The sequence below is a fragment of the Mobula hypostoma genome, chromosome 12 (genome assembly GCF_963921235.1).
Source record: "Mobula hypostoma chromosome 12, sMobHyp1.1, whole genome shotgun sequence".
Classification (NCBI taxonomy): Eukaryota; Metazoa; Chordata; class Chondrichthyes; order Myliobatiformes; family Myliobatidae; genus Mobula; species Mobula hypostoma.
The window spans coordinates 31,748,918-31,769,914 of record NC_086108.1 but is presented as its reverse complement, the minus strand read 5'-3'; the positions used below and the strand labels follow the sequence as shown (position 1 = coordinate 31,769,914).

The following is a 20,997-nucleotide window of genomic DNA, read 5'->3' as shown; positions in this document are numbered from 1 at the left end:
AGGTGGTGAGAAGTATAGATAATCCACAGAGGAGAGATTGGTTTCTGTCATGTGTTGAGTTCTATCAATAATTCTCTGCAGTTTCTCCCTGGCAGAGTAGTTACCAAACCAAGATGTGATACATCTAGATAGGATGCTTTCTATGGTGCATTGATTAAAAATTAAGGGACATACTAAATTTCTTTAGCCTACCGAGGGAGGAGGAATTGGTGTGCTTTCTTCCCCATGGGTTATACTGGGATGCCAAACTACTGTAGTATCCTACTGAAGTTGGGGGGTTAAGCCATTTTAGTTTTTGTAACTGGGAGAGGGAGTTTACCTAGCATAGTGATTCCATGATGCTTGATAAGGCAGTGCTCTCCAGATACTTGATTGTTACTTGGTGCTGAAGATAAATTGCATACTTAATGACAGTTAATAAACTATTTGAAATTTTTTGACATTTGCTCTACTCCTTGTAGGTTGGACTCAGTTACATCTATAATTGAGGAAGAACCAGAGCAAAAATCTTCTGACTTGAGTTTTCAAAAGAAGGATTTCATTGTACAACTGGTACCTGAAGATGAGGAGGAATTAGTGAATCGGCTGTCCACGGTCACTCTTCTCAAACCTGAAGATGACTATGATGTAGTCAGTTGGTATGAAGCTGAAACTCAGATATACTGCAGTGAACTGCCGAGGATTTCCTGCATTGCAAATTTTGTGGATTATATTTATAGATGGTGTTCTATTATTGCAGCCCTTCAGAGGCCACGCAGTATAACACTTAGAAGTGAACTAAAAGTTGAATCAGTTTCAAACATTTACCAGTTTCTACCTGGACAGGACGGAACGATTCTGGTAAATGCAACTAAAGAAATGAGAGAGGATGAAATGGACAGTGTGCCTGCTGAAATCGTGTTTAAAAGTTCCAGTGAAAGTCAGTCCAGCACTTACTTGTCTGAGAAATTTGTTAATCAGACTGACTCAGAACTGGAACCCAGTCATCCTCCACTTGCTTATTCTCCTGAAGTCAGTACGCTTAATACAAAGTATGATGTGAAATGTACTGCCGTACTTCAAAGTTCTGTTGATGCTGCTGACAAAATGGCTGACCAGCTCTACCTCCATCCAGAGTCTGGTGTACCCATTTTGGATCAAAGTACAGAAACTAAACTGGAGATCATGCATATGGAAGCAGCTGAAGAACTGCAGGAAACTTCGCTTGCTTTAGAAACTGATGCTGCTCATGACCCAGATGTGGGTATTTCAGTAAATGGGTCCATGGATGAAAATAAAAGTACTATTCAAATATCAATAATGCCCACAGAACCCTTCCAAACAGCTGGTAGTGTGGATGAGTATCCAGTGACTGAAATTCAGAGTGAAAGTACTGGTACAAAAGTGGCTGCAGCAGATATGGGAGAATCTGTGTTACCATCAGGTTCAGATGTGCCTGTCTCATCAGCAGCAGAAACAAAAGATGAGTACCAAGCTGCAGAGGAAATCCTGTTGTCTGTTCCATCCTCAAATGGACTAAATCGAACAGTTACTGATTTCTATGCAGAACTGCACAATGTTACTGATCTGGGATACACTAATGGGAATCAGATGCATGGATCCAACCAAAAGGAATCTGTGTTCATGCGACTCAACAACCGCATCAAGGCACTAGAAATGAATATGTCCCTGAGTAGTCGGTATCTTGAAGAACTGAGTCAACGGTGTGTACAATAGTCTTTAGTGTTCATTATAACATTGCTCAATGGAAAATGATAATCCAGATCTGTTTTATGCATTGATTTGCTTCAAATCATATGTATATATTATCCCAAAAAGCACAATTGCAGCTTTTTATTGAAACTGTAAATCCATTCTTTTGTTTTTGTTCTGTGTAGCTTAGGAAAATGTAGCCAAGCTACCTGTTAAAATCACTGGTTCAGTATTGGTCCAGTGACTACCAAGAAGTTTGTGGTATCCTTGGTGTTGCTGAAGATCAAAGGGAGGATGGATTTGGATTGAAAATCAAAAATTGCAGACACTAGAAATCTGAAATTAAAGCAAAAAGTACCGGGAGCACAGCTAGTCAGACAACATCTGTGGAAAGTTAGCAAAGAATCTCTGACCCAACATGTTAACAGTGCTTCTCTTTTCATCTGCCTGGCTTATTGACAGCTTCCAGTATTTTCTGTTTCAACTTTTGAGTTTTTGGAGTGACCATTAGCATTTACTTGCAAGATATGTGCTCCCATTTGTGCTCCAGTCCTGCCGAAGGGTTTCAACCCAAAACGTCGACTGTACTTCTTTTCCATAGATGCTGCCTGGCCTGCTGAGTTCCTCCAGCATTGAGTATGTTGCTGTCATTTGTTTGCTGAAGGTTGTGACTTAATTGGAAGTCTTTCTGGTTTTGACTGAAAAATAACTGAGTTTAATATGAGAGTTCTTTTGAGTCCGGAGTAAAAATTTTTTATGGTGATTGCAATCCTTTATTCAGTTGCTTTTAAGGATGTAAGTGCAGCCATCTTGATCAACACATTCTTAAAATGTATGTGTGATGGGAGGTCAGGAGGTGCACTTAGTGCAGATACTAGTCTTTCTTCTCTTCTCATTGTGTTTATGGTGACTGCCAACTTGTTTATAGGGGTCTTGGATTGAAAGAAGGCTGGACTTGAGGTTATCTATTGCCTGGCACTTGCAATCTGAGTGCTATCATTTTGGTTTCTAGTGTCAGGTGATGGACAACACAAACAAGCTCTGAACTATTGGAATTCCTTCTGTGTGGTATGGACTTCAGGGGTGTTCTGAGGGAAGTTAATGCTCTTATCATTTGCTACAAGTTGTCCTGTTCCTTCCTTTAATATTCAAGAAATATTTTTTTAATGGGGAATGACTGTGTCAAGAAAGTTTAATTTTTGTGTTGTGCTTCATTGTGATCACTTTTGTTCTCTACCTTACAACTGTCTTCCTCTGTGCATAAATGTGTTTTTACTGTTGAGGTTGAGAGCTTGATGTTTTCAATGGTGAATGATTCAAATGAGTAGATAAGAGAATCTTATTCCTTCTGAGTAGTTGGTGGAGTAGAGGAGAAAGGTGAAAAAGATATAATTCCAAGATTAAAGCTAGTCAATTTGGATGTGAAATTCAGATATTATCTCTTTTTCCCCCCCTACCCCCTGCGCCCCCCCCAAAGGATATTGGAAATGTGGAATTTTGCCTCAATTTTGGGTTGTCAATAGATTGTAGTTTTCAGAACTGGAATTCCTTGATAAATGTGTATCAAAATTAGTTTTTTTGGAATGAAGGTCACCATCAAATCCACCAGCCTGGGCGTCCAGTACATAATTCTCCACATCCTCTGCCATCACCCACAGGATCCTACCACCAAGTACATCTTCCCCTCTTCCCCCACTCCCCAACTTTCCACAGTATTCGTTCCCTACGCAACTCACTTGTCCATTCGTCCTTCCCCCTTGATCTCCTTCTTGGCACTTATCCTTACCAGCAAAACAAGTGCTGCATCTGCTGGTACACCACCTCCCTCACTACCATTCAGGGCCCCAAACAGTCTTTCCAGGTGAGGCAACACTTCACCTGTGAGTCTGTTGGGCTCATATGTTGTATCCGGTGCTCGCAGCGTGGCCTCCCCTGTGTCAGTGAGTCCCAATGTAGATTGGAAGGCTGTTTCACCGAGCAATTACGCTCCTGAAAAAGTGGAATCTCCCAGTGGCCACCCATTTTAATTCCACTTCCCATTCCCATTCCGATATGTCTATCCATGGCCTCCTCTACTGTCGCGGAGGCCACATTTAGTTTGGAGGAATAACGCCTTGTATTCTGTCTGGGTAGCTTCCAAACCTGATGGCATGAATATCGATTTCTCGAACTTCCTGTAATGCGCCCCGTTCCCCTCACTTAATCATTCCCCACCCCCTTTCCCCCTCTCACTTTATCTCCTTGGCTGCCCGTCACCTCCCTCTGATGCTCTCCCCCAACCCTTTTCTTTCTTCCATGGCCTTCTTTCCCCTCCTATTGGATTCTCCCTTCAGCCCCGTATCTCTTTCTCTTTCACCAATCAATGTCCCAGCTCTTTACTTCACCCCTCCCCCTCCCAGTTTTATCTATCACCTTGTTTCTCCCTTCCCTCCCCTCCCCTCCCCTACAACTTTCAAATATACTCATCTGTATTTCCCCAGTCCTGCTGAAGGGTCCATAATACATAGGAGCAGGATTAGACCATTCAGCCCATCGAGTCTGCACTGCCATTCCATCATGGCTGATCCCAGATCCCACTCAACCATACACCTGCATTCTCACCAGATCCTTTGATGCCCTGACCAATCAGGAAGTGATCAATTTCTGCCTTAAATATACCCATGGACTTGGCCTCCGCTGCGGTCTGTGTCAGAGTATTCCACAGTTTCACTATCTTAACTTTTTTAAAAAAATTCCTCCTTGCCTCTGTTCTTAAAAAGTTACCCCTCAATTTTGAGGCTGTGCCCTCTATTTCTGGATATCCCCACCATAGGAAATATCCTCTCCACATCCACCCTATCGAGTCCTTTCAACATTCAATGAGTTTACCATGCATTTTTCTAAATGCCAGCAGGTACAAGCCCAAAGCTGCCAAATGCCCCTCACGTTAACCCCTTAATTCCCGGAATCATCCTCGTGAACCTCCCTTGAACACACTCCAATGACAACACATCTTTTCTGAGATATGGTGCCCAAAGTGCGGCCTGACTATGGTCTTATAAAGGCTCAGCATTATCTCCTTGCTTTTATGTTCTATTCCTCTTGAAATAAATACCAATATTGCATTTGCTGCCTTTATCATGGTTTCAACCTGTAAATTAAACTTCTGGGAGTTTTGCACGAGGACTCCTAAGTCTCTCTGCACCTCTGATGTTTGAACCTTCATCCCATTTAGACAACAGTCCTTTTACCAAAATATATTATCATAAATTTCCCAACACTGTATTCCATCTGCCACTTTTTTTGCCTATTCTTCCAATTGGTCTAATTCCTGCTGCAATCACGTTGCTTCCTCAGCACTATATCCCCTCCACCTATCTTGTATCATCTGCAAACTTTGCCACAAAGCCATCAATTTGGCCAGAAATGTTGACTCAACCAACACACATCAAAGTTGTTGGTGAACGCAGCAGGCCAGGCAGCATCTCTAGGAAGAGGTACAGTCGACGTTTCAGGCCGAGACCCTTCGTCAACCCTTCGTGTTGCTTGAATTTCCAGCATCTGCAGAATTCCTCGTGAGAAACGTTGACTGTACTCTTTTCCATAGATGCTGCCGAGCCTGCTGAGTTTCTCCAGCATTTTTTGTTACCAGTGACTAGTGGTATCTTGTCGGGGTCAGATGGAACTTTTGTTATTAGTTATTTTTATGAAAGGGATTTTGAATGCAAAAGCATAAGGTTTGATCAATATATTTGCGGATGACACAAGACCAAGAAGATGGGCCAAAGCCGGCATGGTTTACTGAAAGGAAAATCCTGCCTGACAAACTTACTGCAAAATTATTTGAGGAAATTACAAGCAGGGTAGACAAAGGAGATGTAGTGGATGTGGTGTACTTGGAATTTTAGAAGGCCTTTAACAAAATGCCACAAATGAGGCTGCTTAGCAAGGTAAGAGCCTATGGAATTACAGGGGAGTTACTAGCATGGGTGGAGCATTGGCTGATCAGCAGAAAACAGAGTGGGAATAAAGGGATCCTATTCTGGCTGGCTGCCAGTTACCACTGGAGTTCCACAGGGGTCAGTGTTGGGACCGCTGCTTTTTACAGTGTTTGCCAGTGATTTGGACTATGGGATTAATGGATTTGTGGCTAAGTTTGCCGATGATACAAAGATAGGTGGAGGAGCAGGTAATATTGGGGAAATAGCCTGCAGAGAGACTTGGATAGTTTAGGAGAATGGGTAAAGTGGCAAATAAATAGTGTTGGAAAGTGTATGGTCATGCACTTTGGTGGAAGAAATAGATGGACAGACTATTATTTAGATGGATGGAGAATTCAAAATGCAGAGATGCAAAGGGACTTGGGAGGCCTTGTGCAGGATACCCTAGAGGTTAACCTCCGGGTTGAGTCGGAGGTGAAGAAGGCAAATGCAATGTTGGCATTCTTTTCTAGAGGTATAGAATATAAGAGCAGGAATGTGATATTGAGGCTCTATAAGTCACCCATGAGACCACACTTGGAGTATTGTGTGCAGTTTTGGGCTCCTTATTTTAGAAAGGATATACTGACATTAGAGAGGGTTCAGAGAAGATTCACGAGAATGATTCCAGGAATGAAAGGGTTACTGTATGAGGAATATTTGGCAGCTCTTGGGCTGTTTTCCCTGGAGTTCTGGAGAATGAGGGGGGATCTCATAGAAACATTCCAAATGTTAAAAGGCCTGAACAGATTAGATATGGCAAAGTTATTTCCCATGCTAGGGGTGTCTAGGACAAGAGGGCATGACTTCAGGATTGAAGGACGTCCATTTAGAACAGAGATGCAGAGAAATTAGTTTAGTCAGAGGGTGGTAAATCTGTGGAATTTGTTGCCACAAGCAGCTGTGGAGGCCAAGTCATTGGGTGTATTTAAGGCAGAGGTGGATAGCTTCTTGGCTAGCCAGGGCATCAAAGGGAATGGGGAGAGTTGTACCATGAATTTAGTGCATTGGGCAGTGTAATGGAACAGAGGGTTCTAGGAGTAAAAGTGTGTAGTTCATTGAAAGTAGTATCACAGGTAGATAGGGTGATGAGCAGTCATTTAGTACATGTCTTCATCATTCAGGGCACTGAGTTTTGGAGTTGGTTTGTTATACTGCAGTTGTATGAGTAGTTGAGACTGCATTTTAGAGTACTGTGTTCAGTTTTGGTCACTAGGAAGGATGTGGTTAAACTGGAAAGTGCATGAAAAATTTGAGGATGTTGCCAAGACTAGAGGACCTGAGTTATAGGAAGAGATTGGCTGGACTGGGGTCTTTATTGTTTGGAATGTAGGAGAATGAGGGATGACCTTGTAGAAATGTTTAAAATTATGAAAGGCAGAAATAGTGGATGATAAGTCCCTAGGGTAGTAGAATCCAAAACATTTCTGGTATCCATTCCCTGATTTCATGTTTGTTTGAACCATTATGTTGGAAAAAATAGGCATTAAATGGTTCTGCTGAAACTAGAATAAGCATTAAGATAGTGTTTTAAAGAGTAGATGGTTGAAATGCATAATTTGTGAGATTGCATGCTTGATTCTTTTTCCAATAGTTTTCTGATGATTAAGGAAATTAAGTGCATTGTTATTTGGCCACGCCAGACTTAACTCATTAAAGAACAGGTTAACTCGCGGCTCTCCGTCTCGTCAGCTGAATGGCAGTATTGAAGTTGTACACAATTTGCTTGGTCAGATGTTAGATAGATCACGTGTGCAGCTCTTCAAGGTTACATGTAGGATACATTCAAGATGCCATCCTCTATATTTTTATCCACTTAGTGCCACGCAAAATGAACAAATCAACTGGATAGTAGAATGTTATATTTAGCATTGGCAACTGGATTGGAACCATCCGGATGCCATTATGCCAAGAACAAGTTTGTGTTTTTTTACTAGTTTTAAAACAAATCCATAAATGGTATAATTTAGGGGAATACAGCAGCCAATTTGCGTCAAAGTCCTCCTATCAGCTACAGAAGGGTTAGATGATCTGTGTTGGTCACGGGATGAATGTGGTTTAAGAGTGCTAGAGGAACTATCATATGTCCTTGGCACAGATGAAATGCTGCCTTGGGTCATATGCTCATTTCATTATACTAGATCTCAATCAGTTCTGGGGGTGAGTGTGTTATCACTGAGCTAAGGTTTACATTTTTTTGTATGCTAATTTTTTTTACGTAGTTTTCCTGTTGCCCACTTTCTAATACAAGAATTACAGACTATTATACAGTTACTGTAATTGGCTGCTGATATTATTTTGTCACACGATGTGGTGCGTTATCAAATTTCAGTTATTGCATAACTTCATTTGAAAGCTTGTGTTTTTTATAGAAGTATCACCACCATGTTTTACTGGAGAGTGAAGCATATTATAGATTGGTATACCTTCTATGCTTGGATATATTTGTTCCATGTGGGCAGTGCATGTCATCAGCCTGCCTGACTGTAAGAAATTGCACTGTCAGGCCCAGTTCAAGAAAACAGATTGCATGAGCAGACAAGCTGCCTAATTTCACCTTTTTTTTTAATCCTCCTTCCTTGATGTGCCAGAAAGCCAGTTATAAAATTCTATGCTATTACTAATGGCGGAGATGGGTTAATGTGACTAACATTTGTGATTCAGCCTTTTGTTTATATTCTCATCTTTTGTCCTGCTGAGCAATGTTTAGCTAGTGAAAATATTTTGAAAAATCTAAGGGGAAATAATACATTCTGGCACCTTGCTTATTGTTGCATTCACAGTAGAAACTGGAGCATTAAAGGATTTTCATTTTGTTTCCTTTCCTCGTGCTGCTCACCCTCCTTCAGTTGCAATACTTGATGTTGATATTTATTGGAATAAAATTGCTTCATTCTCTACTAATTATTGGACTGTGTAGGTGCCATTGGAACCGCTAATCTTTGGTTAAGTTCAGATAGTGAGGTAGAATTTGTAAACTGTAGGTGTTGTCTAATTAAATGTGAAATTATATTTTTAAAAGGTTATCTGGCAAGTTGTGAGTGTATTAGTTTCATAGGTTCAACATTTGTATAGTCTATGTATTTTAACTGTTCTGTTAAGATTATTGTACCTCAAGTGTGTATTATATATCAAACAGATATCCATTTAAACTGTAGAATGGTGCCTCTGCATTGTAATGATATATTTTGATTTCTAGGTATCGGAAACAAATGGAAGAAATGCAGAAAGCATTTAACAAGACAATAATTAAACTACAGAACACTTCAAGAATAGCAGAGGAAAAGGTATATCGTTTGCATTTCTAAACATCATTTGGTTTGGAAAGCTGATGGACACTGGAGAACATGAACATTCAGTGTATTTCCTAAATTAGCCAACAGGGGTGATAGACTGTCAGTACCTACAGGATAACAGTGGGGAAGGAAGTGTCATGTGTGTTGGCCACCACTTTGGCAACAAAATCGATGTGTATTGATATTCAGGATCAGTGGCTTGAGTTTGGTAAAGAGTCCATCTGACGATATTTAAACAAAAGAAACAGACCACACAGTCTTGAAAAATTCGTGAAGAATATGACTGATATTGAATCAAATTATGACTGTTCCTAAATCTTGAGTCCACTTCCCCAGTTTATCTTAAATACAGCTCATTTTATTCAAGCCTACTGGATCGGGTAAAGGATTTCATTTTGAGTAAAGAAATTTCAGGTTTAAACAATTGCTTTCTTGCTCAGAAGCTGTGCTGTTTAGTTCTGGATTGTCCATCCTGAGGAACAGCTTCGGCACTCTTGGATTCTTGTTGTAATTTTGTATGTTCTTTCTTCCAGATTTCTGGGATTGTAGGCTGATTTTTTTTATTCCATCATATAGGACATCTTGTTCATCCTAGAGTTTAAATTGCACAATTAAATGAAGGCTTTGTTTTTAGACAGTTCCTTGCTGTTCCAGCTTATTTGTAACTAAGTTGATATGAATGATTGATGGTCAACATGGACTCAGAGAATTGCAGGACCAGTGTTTATCTGTATATGCCCATGCATCTTGAAAAAAGCTGGCAATCTAATCAACTGACTATTTAGCTTCAACATCTTCTCTTGAGGCTTAGACAGTGAGGAATTCTGTGTCTCTTTGCCTGTTTTTCCTATTTGCTATCTTTTGCAAGTAACCAAGAGATTAGATTATCAATAGAAAATCTCTAAATGGTACAGTACAAATGTAATAAAATATACTGATGAAGATAGGAAAATATACTATTTTACTGGGTTTGGTTACTTCAGAATGTTTTGCAACTATGGGCTGCCAATCACTGACTAAAGATTGCAGTCTCAATGCTTTCGCCCAAGTTGTTGAATACTTTGAGATCTTTGAATATGTTGATTTTCATTGTATTTAGTAATTTTTTTTGTATTAGCCACTTCCACTGCATACATCTTGTACCCAGAGCCATCGAGTAATATTTCACACAGCAAGTCAGGTTTTCAGCATTTGTATTGCTGTTGAGGGCTGAATGGAAGCAAGATTTCATTTTCATTATTCTTGGAGAGAAAGAATTATTAAACCAATATGTAAATTAAATGTTCATATTTTGTAACTTTAAGGTGAATCAACCTACTTGAGAGAAGTCTTCCAGTTTCCAAAAAAACCCCACAATTTGGGGTGCAAATTTATTTGGCCCACTACTGCAAGTTATGTTTGGGAGAACAATTATTTGTTTGCTAATTGATCTTTTTACCCTTAAATACAGGACCAACGACAAACTGAAACAATTGGTTTGCTCCAGGGTCAGCTTGCAAACCTCACTGAACTGGTGGGAAATCTAACAGAAACAGTGAAAAGGCTGGACCGTGAGGTAACTAATATAAGCCCTTTTTAGTGTTTCCTGTTGTGAAATTGTGATGGTTCTCCAATCTATGACTTAATTAATTTGCATTTATTTATTGTAAATTGAAGGGAAAATCCAGTTGAGCAGATTGGACTATTTGTGTATAAAACCCTTATACTGATAAAAGAATCCTGTTTAATTATATGTTGTGTGACCTATAACTATTTGGACTTGAGTGTGTTGTAGCTAGTGATGATCATATTTAAGTAAAACTGTAAATAGTATGTTTTATGAAGTACTAAATATTAGTCATTTGAATAAACTTTGTGTATATATTATTAAAAAAAACTACTTGTGTTATCGACAGAATAAAGGGATTGTGCAGTTTTTCTCTGGGATATTTTTGTTTTTATTTTTTCTTTAGACCATAAATAGATGGCAATTTTGAGTTTTGTAAAGTTGAAATGTAAAGCTTTACCCTGCCAACATGTCCTGAGGTATTTAGTGCTTTTTCTCCTAGGTTTCTGACCGTCAGAACTACCTGGTAATTTCCTTGGCTCTTTGTGTAACTCTGGCTGCACTGTTCTGTGTGCAGCGATGCTGGAAAAATCCAAGATCGAGGAATGTTCATTCGCCTTTGGTTCCCAAAAGTCCAAAAAGGTAGATCTTTTACCACTAAGCAACCATAAACGATTTCAATAGAAACTGTTAAGAGAACTGCTTTCAGATTTTTTTTTAACATTTATAACTGAAACCTCTGATCAGCATTATCCTAATGAGATTGTTTGAAAATATGGACATAAGGGCAAATAAACTCTTCTAAGTTCACAAACAAGTGCATTAATTATTACTGTGATTCCTGCTTGCATTCAGAAGCAAATAATGAGAAGACGAGTGGATTTTTGTGAACTAGTTGGTAACGGTTATGTCACAAGGCATATATAGGAAGGTGTTCACAATATACTTGTTTTAACTTAATCATAGAGCAATACAGGCTATTCAGCCCAATGAGTCTCTGCTGACCAGTTAGTCCCAATTTGGCCCATATACCTTGAAGTCTCTCTTGTCCATATACCCATCTAGGGGTTTAAATAGTACCATTGTACCTGCCTCAACTACAGGTCGACCCTCACTAATTTGACTATCTGTAATCTAGTTCCTTCGTTAATCTGGCACTGATTATGCTTAATGTGATCCTTCTGTAATTCGGCATTTTCACTAATCCGGCACTCATCAGGTCCCAATGGTGCCGGATTAGTGAAAGTCGGCCTGTACTTCCTTTTGTAGCTTGTTCCATAAACTCATCACTCTCTGCTTGGAAAAATTTGTCCCTCATCCCTTTTCAATCTCCCCCTCACTGTAAATCTTGGTCAGTGAGGTTTGGATTCCCCTACCCTGGGATGATAACATTACTATAAGGTTGCCCCTCATTCTCTACATTTCAATGAATAAAGACCCAGCCTGGCCTATCTCTCCCTATAAATCAGGTCACCTTGTCTTGTTTAACATCCTTGGGTCTTCACTTTTTTTTTCCAAGTTTAACCATATCTTCTATAATGGGTGGCCAAAACTGTACACAATACTCCAAATACAGTCTTACCAATGACTTGCCACACTGCAGCATTATGTCCCAACTCTAATTTTCAATGTTCTGACTGAAGGCCAGCATGCTAAATGCCTTTTTCACTGCCCTGTCTAACTGCCAAACTAAACTTGTGCTTTTTGAGGATGATCTACTCAACTTGTATAAATCTACTGTACCAAAATATTATTCCATCTTAGTTAGGCTTTTAAGTGGCCCCTTATCAAACACCTTCTGAAAATCCAAGTAAATGACATCCACTGCCTCTCCTTTGTCTACCCTGTTTGTTACTTCCTCAAATTCTCGAAGATCTCTTAGCAGATTCGTCAGGCAAGATTTCCCTTTACAGAAACCATGCTGACTTTGACTTATTTTATCATCAGTCTCCAAGTACCTTGAAATCTCATTCTCAATAGACTCCAACATTTCCCCGAGGCTAACTGGTCTATAATTTCTTTCCTTTTGCCTTCCTCCCTTCTTGGTGTGGAGTGATATTTGCAATCTTACAGTCCTCCGGGACTGTGCTGGAGTCAAGTGATTCTTGAAAGATCATGACCAATGCATCTGCTATCTGTTGTGACCTATCTTGGAATTGAAAATCTAAAGTTCAAACTTAAGTTGTAACTTTTTTAGTTAAAAGTTGAAAGTTTATATTTTTATTTAATAATATACATCTTTTAACAAAGTCTTTTGTATTATAAAGATGTTTTTCTTCCTATGATGATGTGAATCTTCTCAGAAGAACGTCATTTCCCCTTGTTCGTTCAAAATCTTTTCATCTGCCTGCAACTGAAGGTACGTATCTAAGTGGCAACCATTTTACCTTATTTATGAAAGCCTTTATTGAACTTAAAAATTTGAGCAGTGTATATAAGATAATTGTTTAAAAGATTAGATTTATACTGTTGGCTTATTTTAATGTTTTTCTTCCCTCATTATTTGTTAGCAAATGATAATCCACGAGAGAAGAGTGTATCAGCACCAGAGGAAAGGTTCAGGGGCCAAAGCAATAAGTCAGTCAGTGAAGCTAACCCATCGGAAGGCAGTGCATTTCAAGGCAACTCAGTGCAAGCAGAATCTTCTTAATTGTGTATACTGTTGAATTAGTTGAACTTCAGAGATATAACAACAAAGGATTTTAGTATCAAGAACTTCCATGGCCATATGTGAGCTGTGTTTTCTTAACGGATTTGAAGACGGTTTCTTGATACCTTAAAGTTGCACCCAGCTGAATAACTAAACTATTTTAGAAAACATGCCCTGTTTTGGAGTCATTGAATTGCCAGGAGGCCTTCGTGAAATGGAAAACCCCGCAGCATAGTATTTTGTTACTGGACTAGGAATAAGGAGGCCTGGAATTAAAGTATAGAAAATGTGAGTTAACATCTCACGATAGTTGGAGAATATTTATGTGTATATTGTTTTTTAAAATTCTGGTATTGTGAAAGCAGCTGCTATATTTACTTCAGGGAAGAAAATGTCACCTGATTTGCTCTCATTGTTAACCATAATGGAGTCGCATTTAATATTGATTGAAGGCTTTTGTTGTATTAACCTTTATAAAGAATATGCGCTATTCACAGTTGAATAAGGCATTTTGTTACCATCTTTTGATGATCCCTGTCACGCAAAGATTCCCATATTAAATAAGAATTTGAAAAATGCTTGTAAAATGAGTTTATTCTTACTCTAATTGGCTAAAATTTGGTGATAAAAACAAAACCTACCATATTCCCAAGTTGCTTATTACTTAAGACAGAGGCCATTAAAATATCTGTCCTGATCATTCTTCTATCCATTTGAACAGTGTTATTGTTATAACATACATCCCTTCTTCTCTTTTGAGAAGAACTTAATTTAAATTCTGAATGCCTAAAGCAAAGAAGGTTAATCCAGTTGTATTTTCCCCCTCCATGTTAATAATTTTGAAATAAATCCATTTAGAATTATTTTAATGTCTTTATGAAATATTCTTGCTTTTTAAACCCCTTCTACTTTTCACTTTCTTTTCTTCAGGGAAGTGAGATATATTTGCATATAGCAATACAGCAAGAAAACAGGCCCTTCGGCCCAATGAGAAATAGTTGCCTTTTAATATCCAAGTCCTAAAATTTTATTATATATACTTATTTGATTCAAAATTTTCCCTCTGACTGTGCTATGAAGTATAAAACATGGCTTTTATCAATTTCACTGCTGATATTTGTACCACTTTTTATTTCAGTGGGGCCAGATGACTTGTACATTGTAGAACCACTAAAATTTTTACAGGACAATAAAAAGGTACTGTGCTATTTATTTTACTTTTTGAACTTTTAATTCTAGTCGGTCAATAGTTTAATCTGGTAAATGTAACAAGATACTGGTATTTCACTTTTAAAGCATACAACCTCTGAAAGCATTTATTTTTAATTTAATAGAAAAAGCGCTGCAGAACAAAAATTGAGAAAGTTGAAACTGTAAAACCAACAGAGTCTGTCATCCCAATAGTTAATGGAGGAATAAAACCTTGCAAAGCTCCTTCAAATCCAAGTGACTTTTCGAACACTGGTGTTGTCTATAGTTCTTCGCTCAAAGATCCCCCATCTGAAGGGGGTTCAGAGACCTCATCCCAGTCAGAGGAGTCCTACTTTTGTGGCATCACAGCATGCACGAGCCTTTGCAATGGACAAACACAAAAGGCTAAAAATGACAAACGATCTTTGAAAAAGAAAAAGTCAAAGGTTACAGATCAAACGAAGTTCATTAGCAACTTGATGCAAACTAAATCAGGATCAATGCCAAGTTTGCATGACATAATAAAAGGAAATAAGGACATTACAGTTGGGGCATTTGGTGTCACAACAGTTTCGGGCCATGTGTGATTGAAACGTATTGACTTTGAATTGGAGCACTCTTTCTCATTTATGGTTTACGAGACACTTTTGGCCTTGCAACACCTGAACTTTGAAATAATCTGCTGGTGTGAGTCTGTCTGCAGGGTTGAATTGAAGCAGAAGTGATTTGTACTTCAATGGGGAGCATCTTTCTACAAGTCAACTCCATGTGAATTTTGAAGAAGGCATATAAGACATAGAAGAAGAATCTCTCAAATCTCTCAAGAGGATACACAGTGCAATTAATTGGATTAAGAATCATAATTAACTGGGTACAGATGGAACAGGGATTAATGCATAATTTCTGCATTGAGCTGTATTCCTCCTACTTGCACCTTTCCATATTTGTGCCTTTTGTATATTTATAATGTAGCTGAAAATGGGAGATGTTTCATCTCCAATTTATGTACTTTGTGTTCATCTTTTTTCCTTTCGATTGTATGGGATTTGATACTGTAACACTAGAGTTCTATAGATGATCTGCACATCAGATGAGTTTTGACTCCAAAGAAACTAAATATGAAATGTTTGAGAGGGAAGGGGAGGTGGTCCTTTTGAAATCCTGTTTTAATTTTACAATTCAACTTTAAATTCAGTCCAATGCACACAAGTCAAAATTTCTAAATTGACTAGAGTGCAGATTTGTATGCTTCTTACCTGGTACTTTCACATCATGGTACAGTGTTTTAATTTCTAAGGCATGTATTAGAAAGTTAATGTATGAAAATGAGCTCTTTTTTTTGGAATGTATATATTTGAGTGTGTTCAAGAAGAGCACTCCTTAATGGCAGAACATCTGATGTCAAATCACTAACTTGCAGTTCAATGTGCACTTTTACTTTTTATTCCAATGCTTTTTTTTTTGCTGAGTTGAAGTTTGTCTTAGTTTGTAATGTAACTAATTTAATGTTTTAATTTTCTTCCACCCTTTTGCCTCCTTAGAAAAGAGTCTGACTCTGGTACATTTGTACCCTGCTGATCTGCGGATTAGCCAGTCACAGAACTTAAGGACAGTTTGTTGTGGGCCTCTATGAAAGGGTCCAAATTTAAGCAACTTATTTATATGTTTTTAAACTTGTATGAGTGCTATGCACAACACTGTGGAACACAAGGATAATGTGACTGCAGAGCTGTAGTGCCATTAGAAAACTGTGAATTTCTAAATAAAATGGATCACTTTACTGTCTTTAATCAGTTCACGTGATTAGTTGATTACTTTTTAAAACCCTTTTAGATCTGGAACCTAATAAAGGATGTTTAATTACACCAGTAAAACTAAGGGGCATAGTATTTCATAAGTAAAGTACAGGAAATCATAAATCAGGACAAAAAGGTGCTTGGCATTAAGAAGTTGGTTTTATTTTTTAGGGCAATCTAAATAATCCCATTCACTGGCTCAATATCCTTTCAGTAATTGAATCTGCTTTTGACACCTTTTGCAACAGTACATTCCAGGTAATTTCCTTTAGAAACATAGAAAACCTACAGCACAATACAGACCGTCGGCCCACAATGCTGTGCCAAACATGTACTTGCTAGAAATTACCTAGGGTTACCTACAGCTCTCTATTTTCCTAAGCTCCATGTACTTATCCAGGAGTCTCTTAAAAGACCCTATCGTATCTGCCTCCACCACTGTGGCTGGCAGCCCATTCCATGCACTCACCACTCTCTGCATAAAAACAACAACAATTTACCCCTGACATCTCCTCTGTACCTACTTCCAAGTACCTTAAAACTGTGCCCCCTCGTGTTAGTCATTTCAGCCCTAGGAAAAAGCCTCTTACTATCCACACAATCAAAGCCTCTCATCATCTTATACACTTCTATCAGGTCACCTCTCATCCTCTGATCTTCCAAGGAGAAAAGGCAGAGTTCACTCAACCTATTCTCATAAGGCATGCTCCCCAATCCAGGCAACATCCTTGTAGATCTCCTCTGCACCCTTTCTATAGTTTCCACATCCTTCCTGTAGTGAGGTGACCAGAACTGAGCACAGTACTCCAAGTGGGGCCTGACCAGGGTCCTATATAACCGTAACATTATTTCTCTGCTCTTGAACTCAGTCCCATGATTGCTGAAGGCTAATGCACTGTATGCCGCCTTAAACACAGTCAACGTGCGCTGCAGCTCTGAGTGTCCTATGGACTGGGACCCCAAGATCCCTTTGATCCTCCACACTCCCAAGATTCTTGCCATTAATACTATATTCTGCCATCATAGTTGACCTACCAAAATGAACCACCTCACACTTACACTTAGGTTTTTGACGACTGCCACAAAGGGGTGTGTCCTTATTTCTTATGGTTAGACCCTTCATGATGTTGAACATCTCTCCCCCTCACCTCAATTTTCCATCCTAGAACAACAACTTCAGCTACCTCCAATCTAATTGCTGTACCTGAAATCCTCTGTCTGAAAGCCATTTTAGTAAAACCATTCCAGGCCTTTGTTTATTTCAGTAGCGGTGGCCAGAGCTGGATCAGGATGTTGCTGAAACAGTGTTTGAGATTGAATATATCTTGTTTTTGTGATCCATCCCATAGTTCAGGTTCCATAGTCCAAATGAAGGGTCTAGACAATTGCTGCCTGGCCCACAGAGTTCCTCCAGCAGTTTTTTTGCTTCAGATTCCAGCATTTGCAGTTTGTCTCCATTTGTAATGTGCCTGCTTTTTAAGTAAGTTTTGAACTTTAATTTGCATTCATAATTGTTTAACCACTTCACTATCAGTATTTATTCTCTGTATCTTTCCCACTCTGATTACTGATAGAATATATAATTATAATGACACCATTATTTCTCAACCATCCTCACTCCAGCACTGTTTTTCCGTTAATTTCCCTTTTTTACTTATAAACCACACACGCCCACACAAAACTTCCTGACGACCTGCTATGGTTTTGGTACCCAGCTCTACCCAGAGGACCAGTTGTTATGACCATGAGATTATAGCTCCCATGTGACTATTAGAATATGCAGCTCATGGGTGTTACAGTATTGTGTTCTGCTCTAGCAGCAGCCTATTTGCTGTTTCTTACTCCAATTTTGTCTTCCAATCCTTGGGGCACCTTTTGCCGAGATATTGGTTTCATCCATTTCTGATGTACTAAGACATAGCTCTTGCAAAAAAATATTAATGATATTGGCCAAGTTACACTTTTAAAAAAGAATTGTCATAACTTATACCCTGATGGATGCACTAAAGCAGGACTTGCATGATTCCGGGTGGGATATAACTCTGAGGTTTGTACATCTCACTTTACTGCACAATAACCTGAGAAGGGTAATAAGCCCTTAAATCACACTATAATAGTGTCATTCAATAGCAATAGACTTGCACTATGTTGTATTGAAAAATACCTGCAGTTTACTTGCTGTTTGTGAATTAATCTTTTTTTAAACTACCTGAGTTAGTGTCATTTGCCTGCATCCCTCTTCTTAACCTTTTCTATCTGCATACCCTGCCCAAGTGTCATTTAAACATTTTAATTGGACCTGCCTCTGTGGCTGCCAATGGCAGCTTGTTACATGTACTCAACACCTTTTCAAAGGTTTCTCCTTCGGTCCCTTTTAAATCTTGCCACTTTTGCCTTAAATCTGTGTGCTCTGGTTTTAGACTCATCGACCTTGGGACGCAAACTGTAACCATCCACCTTGTATCCTTATCTATGCCCCTCTATACAACTACTGTATGTAGTGTCATCCTTTAGCTTCCTATGCTCCAGGGAAATAAGGTCACAATGTATCTAGCCTCTCTTTACAACTCAAACCCTCTAGTCTTAATCCTAATGAATCTTTCCTGCACCTTTTACAGCTTAATAAGTTCCTTCCAGCTGAAAGACCACAACTGAGCGCATACTGTGTCATCTTCGTAAAGACTTTTATAGTTGCAATGTAATGTCCTAACTCCCGTCCTAAATGTCATGACTGAGTGCCAAGTGCTTTATTAACCAGCCCGATATACCTGTAGTAAACAAAGAATATGGTGAGAGTTGGCGCTGATGGAATGCTAAAACAGTATAGAGAATAAGGCTTCTCATGTGGATCATCTATTGTCAATGACAGATTGACTCATTAGTGGCTTCAGCTCTTTTTCTCAAAATCTTAACTTAAGCCAACTGGGAACCCAATGATAACTTTACAGATAGTAAAGGATTAGGAAAATTACTAAGTTCTGAAGAAGAGTCTCAGCCCAAAATGTCGATTGTTTATTCTCCTCCCATTGATGCTTGACTTGCTGAGTTCCTCCAGCATTTTGTGCATTGGCAGCAACAAGCATTCCCTAATTAGATACAAATGAAATGTCCCTCTGGGATCTAAATTGATCCAAATCCTATGGCCTTCTGTTCTTGTCCCTTCTGTAATAATTTTTGGAATTACATAGGATGAACAAGCAGAAATCAGCCAGTATGTTGACATTTATAGTCTCTGGGCTTCTCTCATTTTTCCTTTGCCCTCATGTTTTGTTTCATTGTCCTATTATATGCATCAATGCTATTTGCTTCAGCCATTCCCTGTGATAGAAAGTCAAATATTCTCACCAATCTTTGGGCAAGAAAGATTGCACTTAAAATCTGTTTGATTTTTCAGTGGTAGTCAGTAACAAAGTAGTTGAAATATCCTAAATACAATTCATGTTTTATGCTTGCATCCATCTGTTTGGGCTAGGTTTAACTCCAGATCAGAGGGTCTTGTGTGTTGCCAAAATACCATCTCCATCCATTGAGCTTCTGAGATATTGCTCTGTTATGTCACTAGGTGGTGCCAGTAGAATGTGAAAAACCAAAGTGAAGATGATCTTAATAAATTGTTATCTAATGTGTGCCAGGAATACTCAATTTGAGGAATCACGTAGAAGACTGATCAAAAGTATTCAAACAATAATATGGGAAATGTTGAACCTTTAGAAAAATAAGATTGGATAAGAATAGAGACAATAGAATGAGATTTTTCCCCCCAATTCACTGAAGCTTAAGGCTCTGTAGTTTATGGTGTCTAGCTGTGTCATAGTTAACATTGATCTATTCTACCTCTGAAAAGAAGACACTACTTTTCTACCTCTATGAAAACATTGTTAGAAATTTTTTGTAAAAATTCTCACAATTTATAACAAAGCAGTTGTAGGCATAATAGCTATGACTAAATAAAAAAATTATGTGCATAACAAGGTTCTGAAATGAAAACAGAAAATGCAGCAAATATTCATTAGTTCTGTAAAGAGACAATGTTTCAAGTTTGCAATATCAGAAAATGCTAGAAAAATCCAAGCAGCAACTGGGAAAAGGAAACATTTAATATTTTGGTCAAAGACTGGTCAGAATATCCTTGAGTCCTCACTGAACTCTCATCGTTTAAGTTCTAGGACAGTTCTACTGAATACATTTTAAGACAATATCTGTTAACTAAATTTAAACAAAAATACTGGAGTAGGAATTCCCCAGAGTTGAACAAGAATTGATGTATTGGAAGGGAAGGTGTCTATTTTCTGCCTTGTGATGAATGTTTTAAGCATATAGGAGCTTTCCCTCATATTAGTAGCAAATGAATTTGTACATTAGCTGTAATTGGCTTCTGGTTAATTGAGTGTTGGCCTTAATTATTTGAAGTGTCTGGACTTCGAGGATGAATGGCCTATCTGAAACAATGTAAATACAGTTTTACTTCTGTCTAAATTGTATATTTTTACTGAAAGAGTTCCTCTTAAGTCGATAGAAATAGAGAATACTGGAAATACTGACCAAGACAGGTTAGCATTTCTGTGGATGGACAAAGTTGATATTTTGACTGAAAGTCCCAACACCAAATTGAGAAGAGTTTGAGAAACACTTATTCAAAGTGCAGGGAATGGAGGGAGGGAAGGAGAGAATAGAGAGAGCTTGTGATGGGGTGAGTAGTGAGAGATGATGCCCAGAAGTGGTAGCATAGTCATACAGTGGCAAACAGGCCCGTCAGCCCATCAAGTCAATGCCTAACACCCATTTGCAATGATCCTGCTCCCATTTTATTCTCTCCTTGATCCTAAATTCTACCATTCCCCTGTACACCACGGCTAACTTATTTATC

General features: G+C 38.6%; 1 protein-coding gene across 3 annotated transcripts in view; it reads left to right on the top strand.

Moving 5' to 3' along the window:
- suco (SUN domain containing ossification factor) overlaps window positions 1-16,141 on the top strand; it is a 110,961-nt gene extending 94,820 nt beyond the window's left edge. For all 3 annotated transcript variants that reach the window (XM_063063778.1, XM_063063779.1, XM_063063780.1), the window contains 7 exons: window positions 462-1,703; window positions 8,851-8,938; window positions 10,398-10,502; window positions 10,996-11,135; window positions 12,761-12,852; window positions 14,282-14,340; window positions 14,478-16,141. In XM_063063778.1, coding sequence (XP_062919848.1) covers window positions 462-1,703; window positions 8,851-8,938; window positions 10,398-10,502; window positions 10,996-11,135; window positions 12,761-12,852; window positions 14,282-14,340; window positions 14,478-14,921 — 2,170 coding nt within the window. In that variant the 3' untranslated portion in view covers window positions 14,922-16,141. The remainder of the gene's footprint in view (window positions 1-461; window positions 1,704-8,850; window positions 8,939-10,397; window positions 10,503-10,995; window positions 11,136-12,760; window positions 12,853-14,281; window positions 14,341-14,477) is intronic.
- Window positions 16,142-20,997: the final 4,856 nt, after the last annotated feature.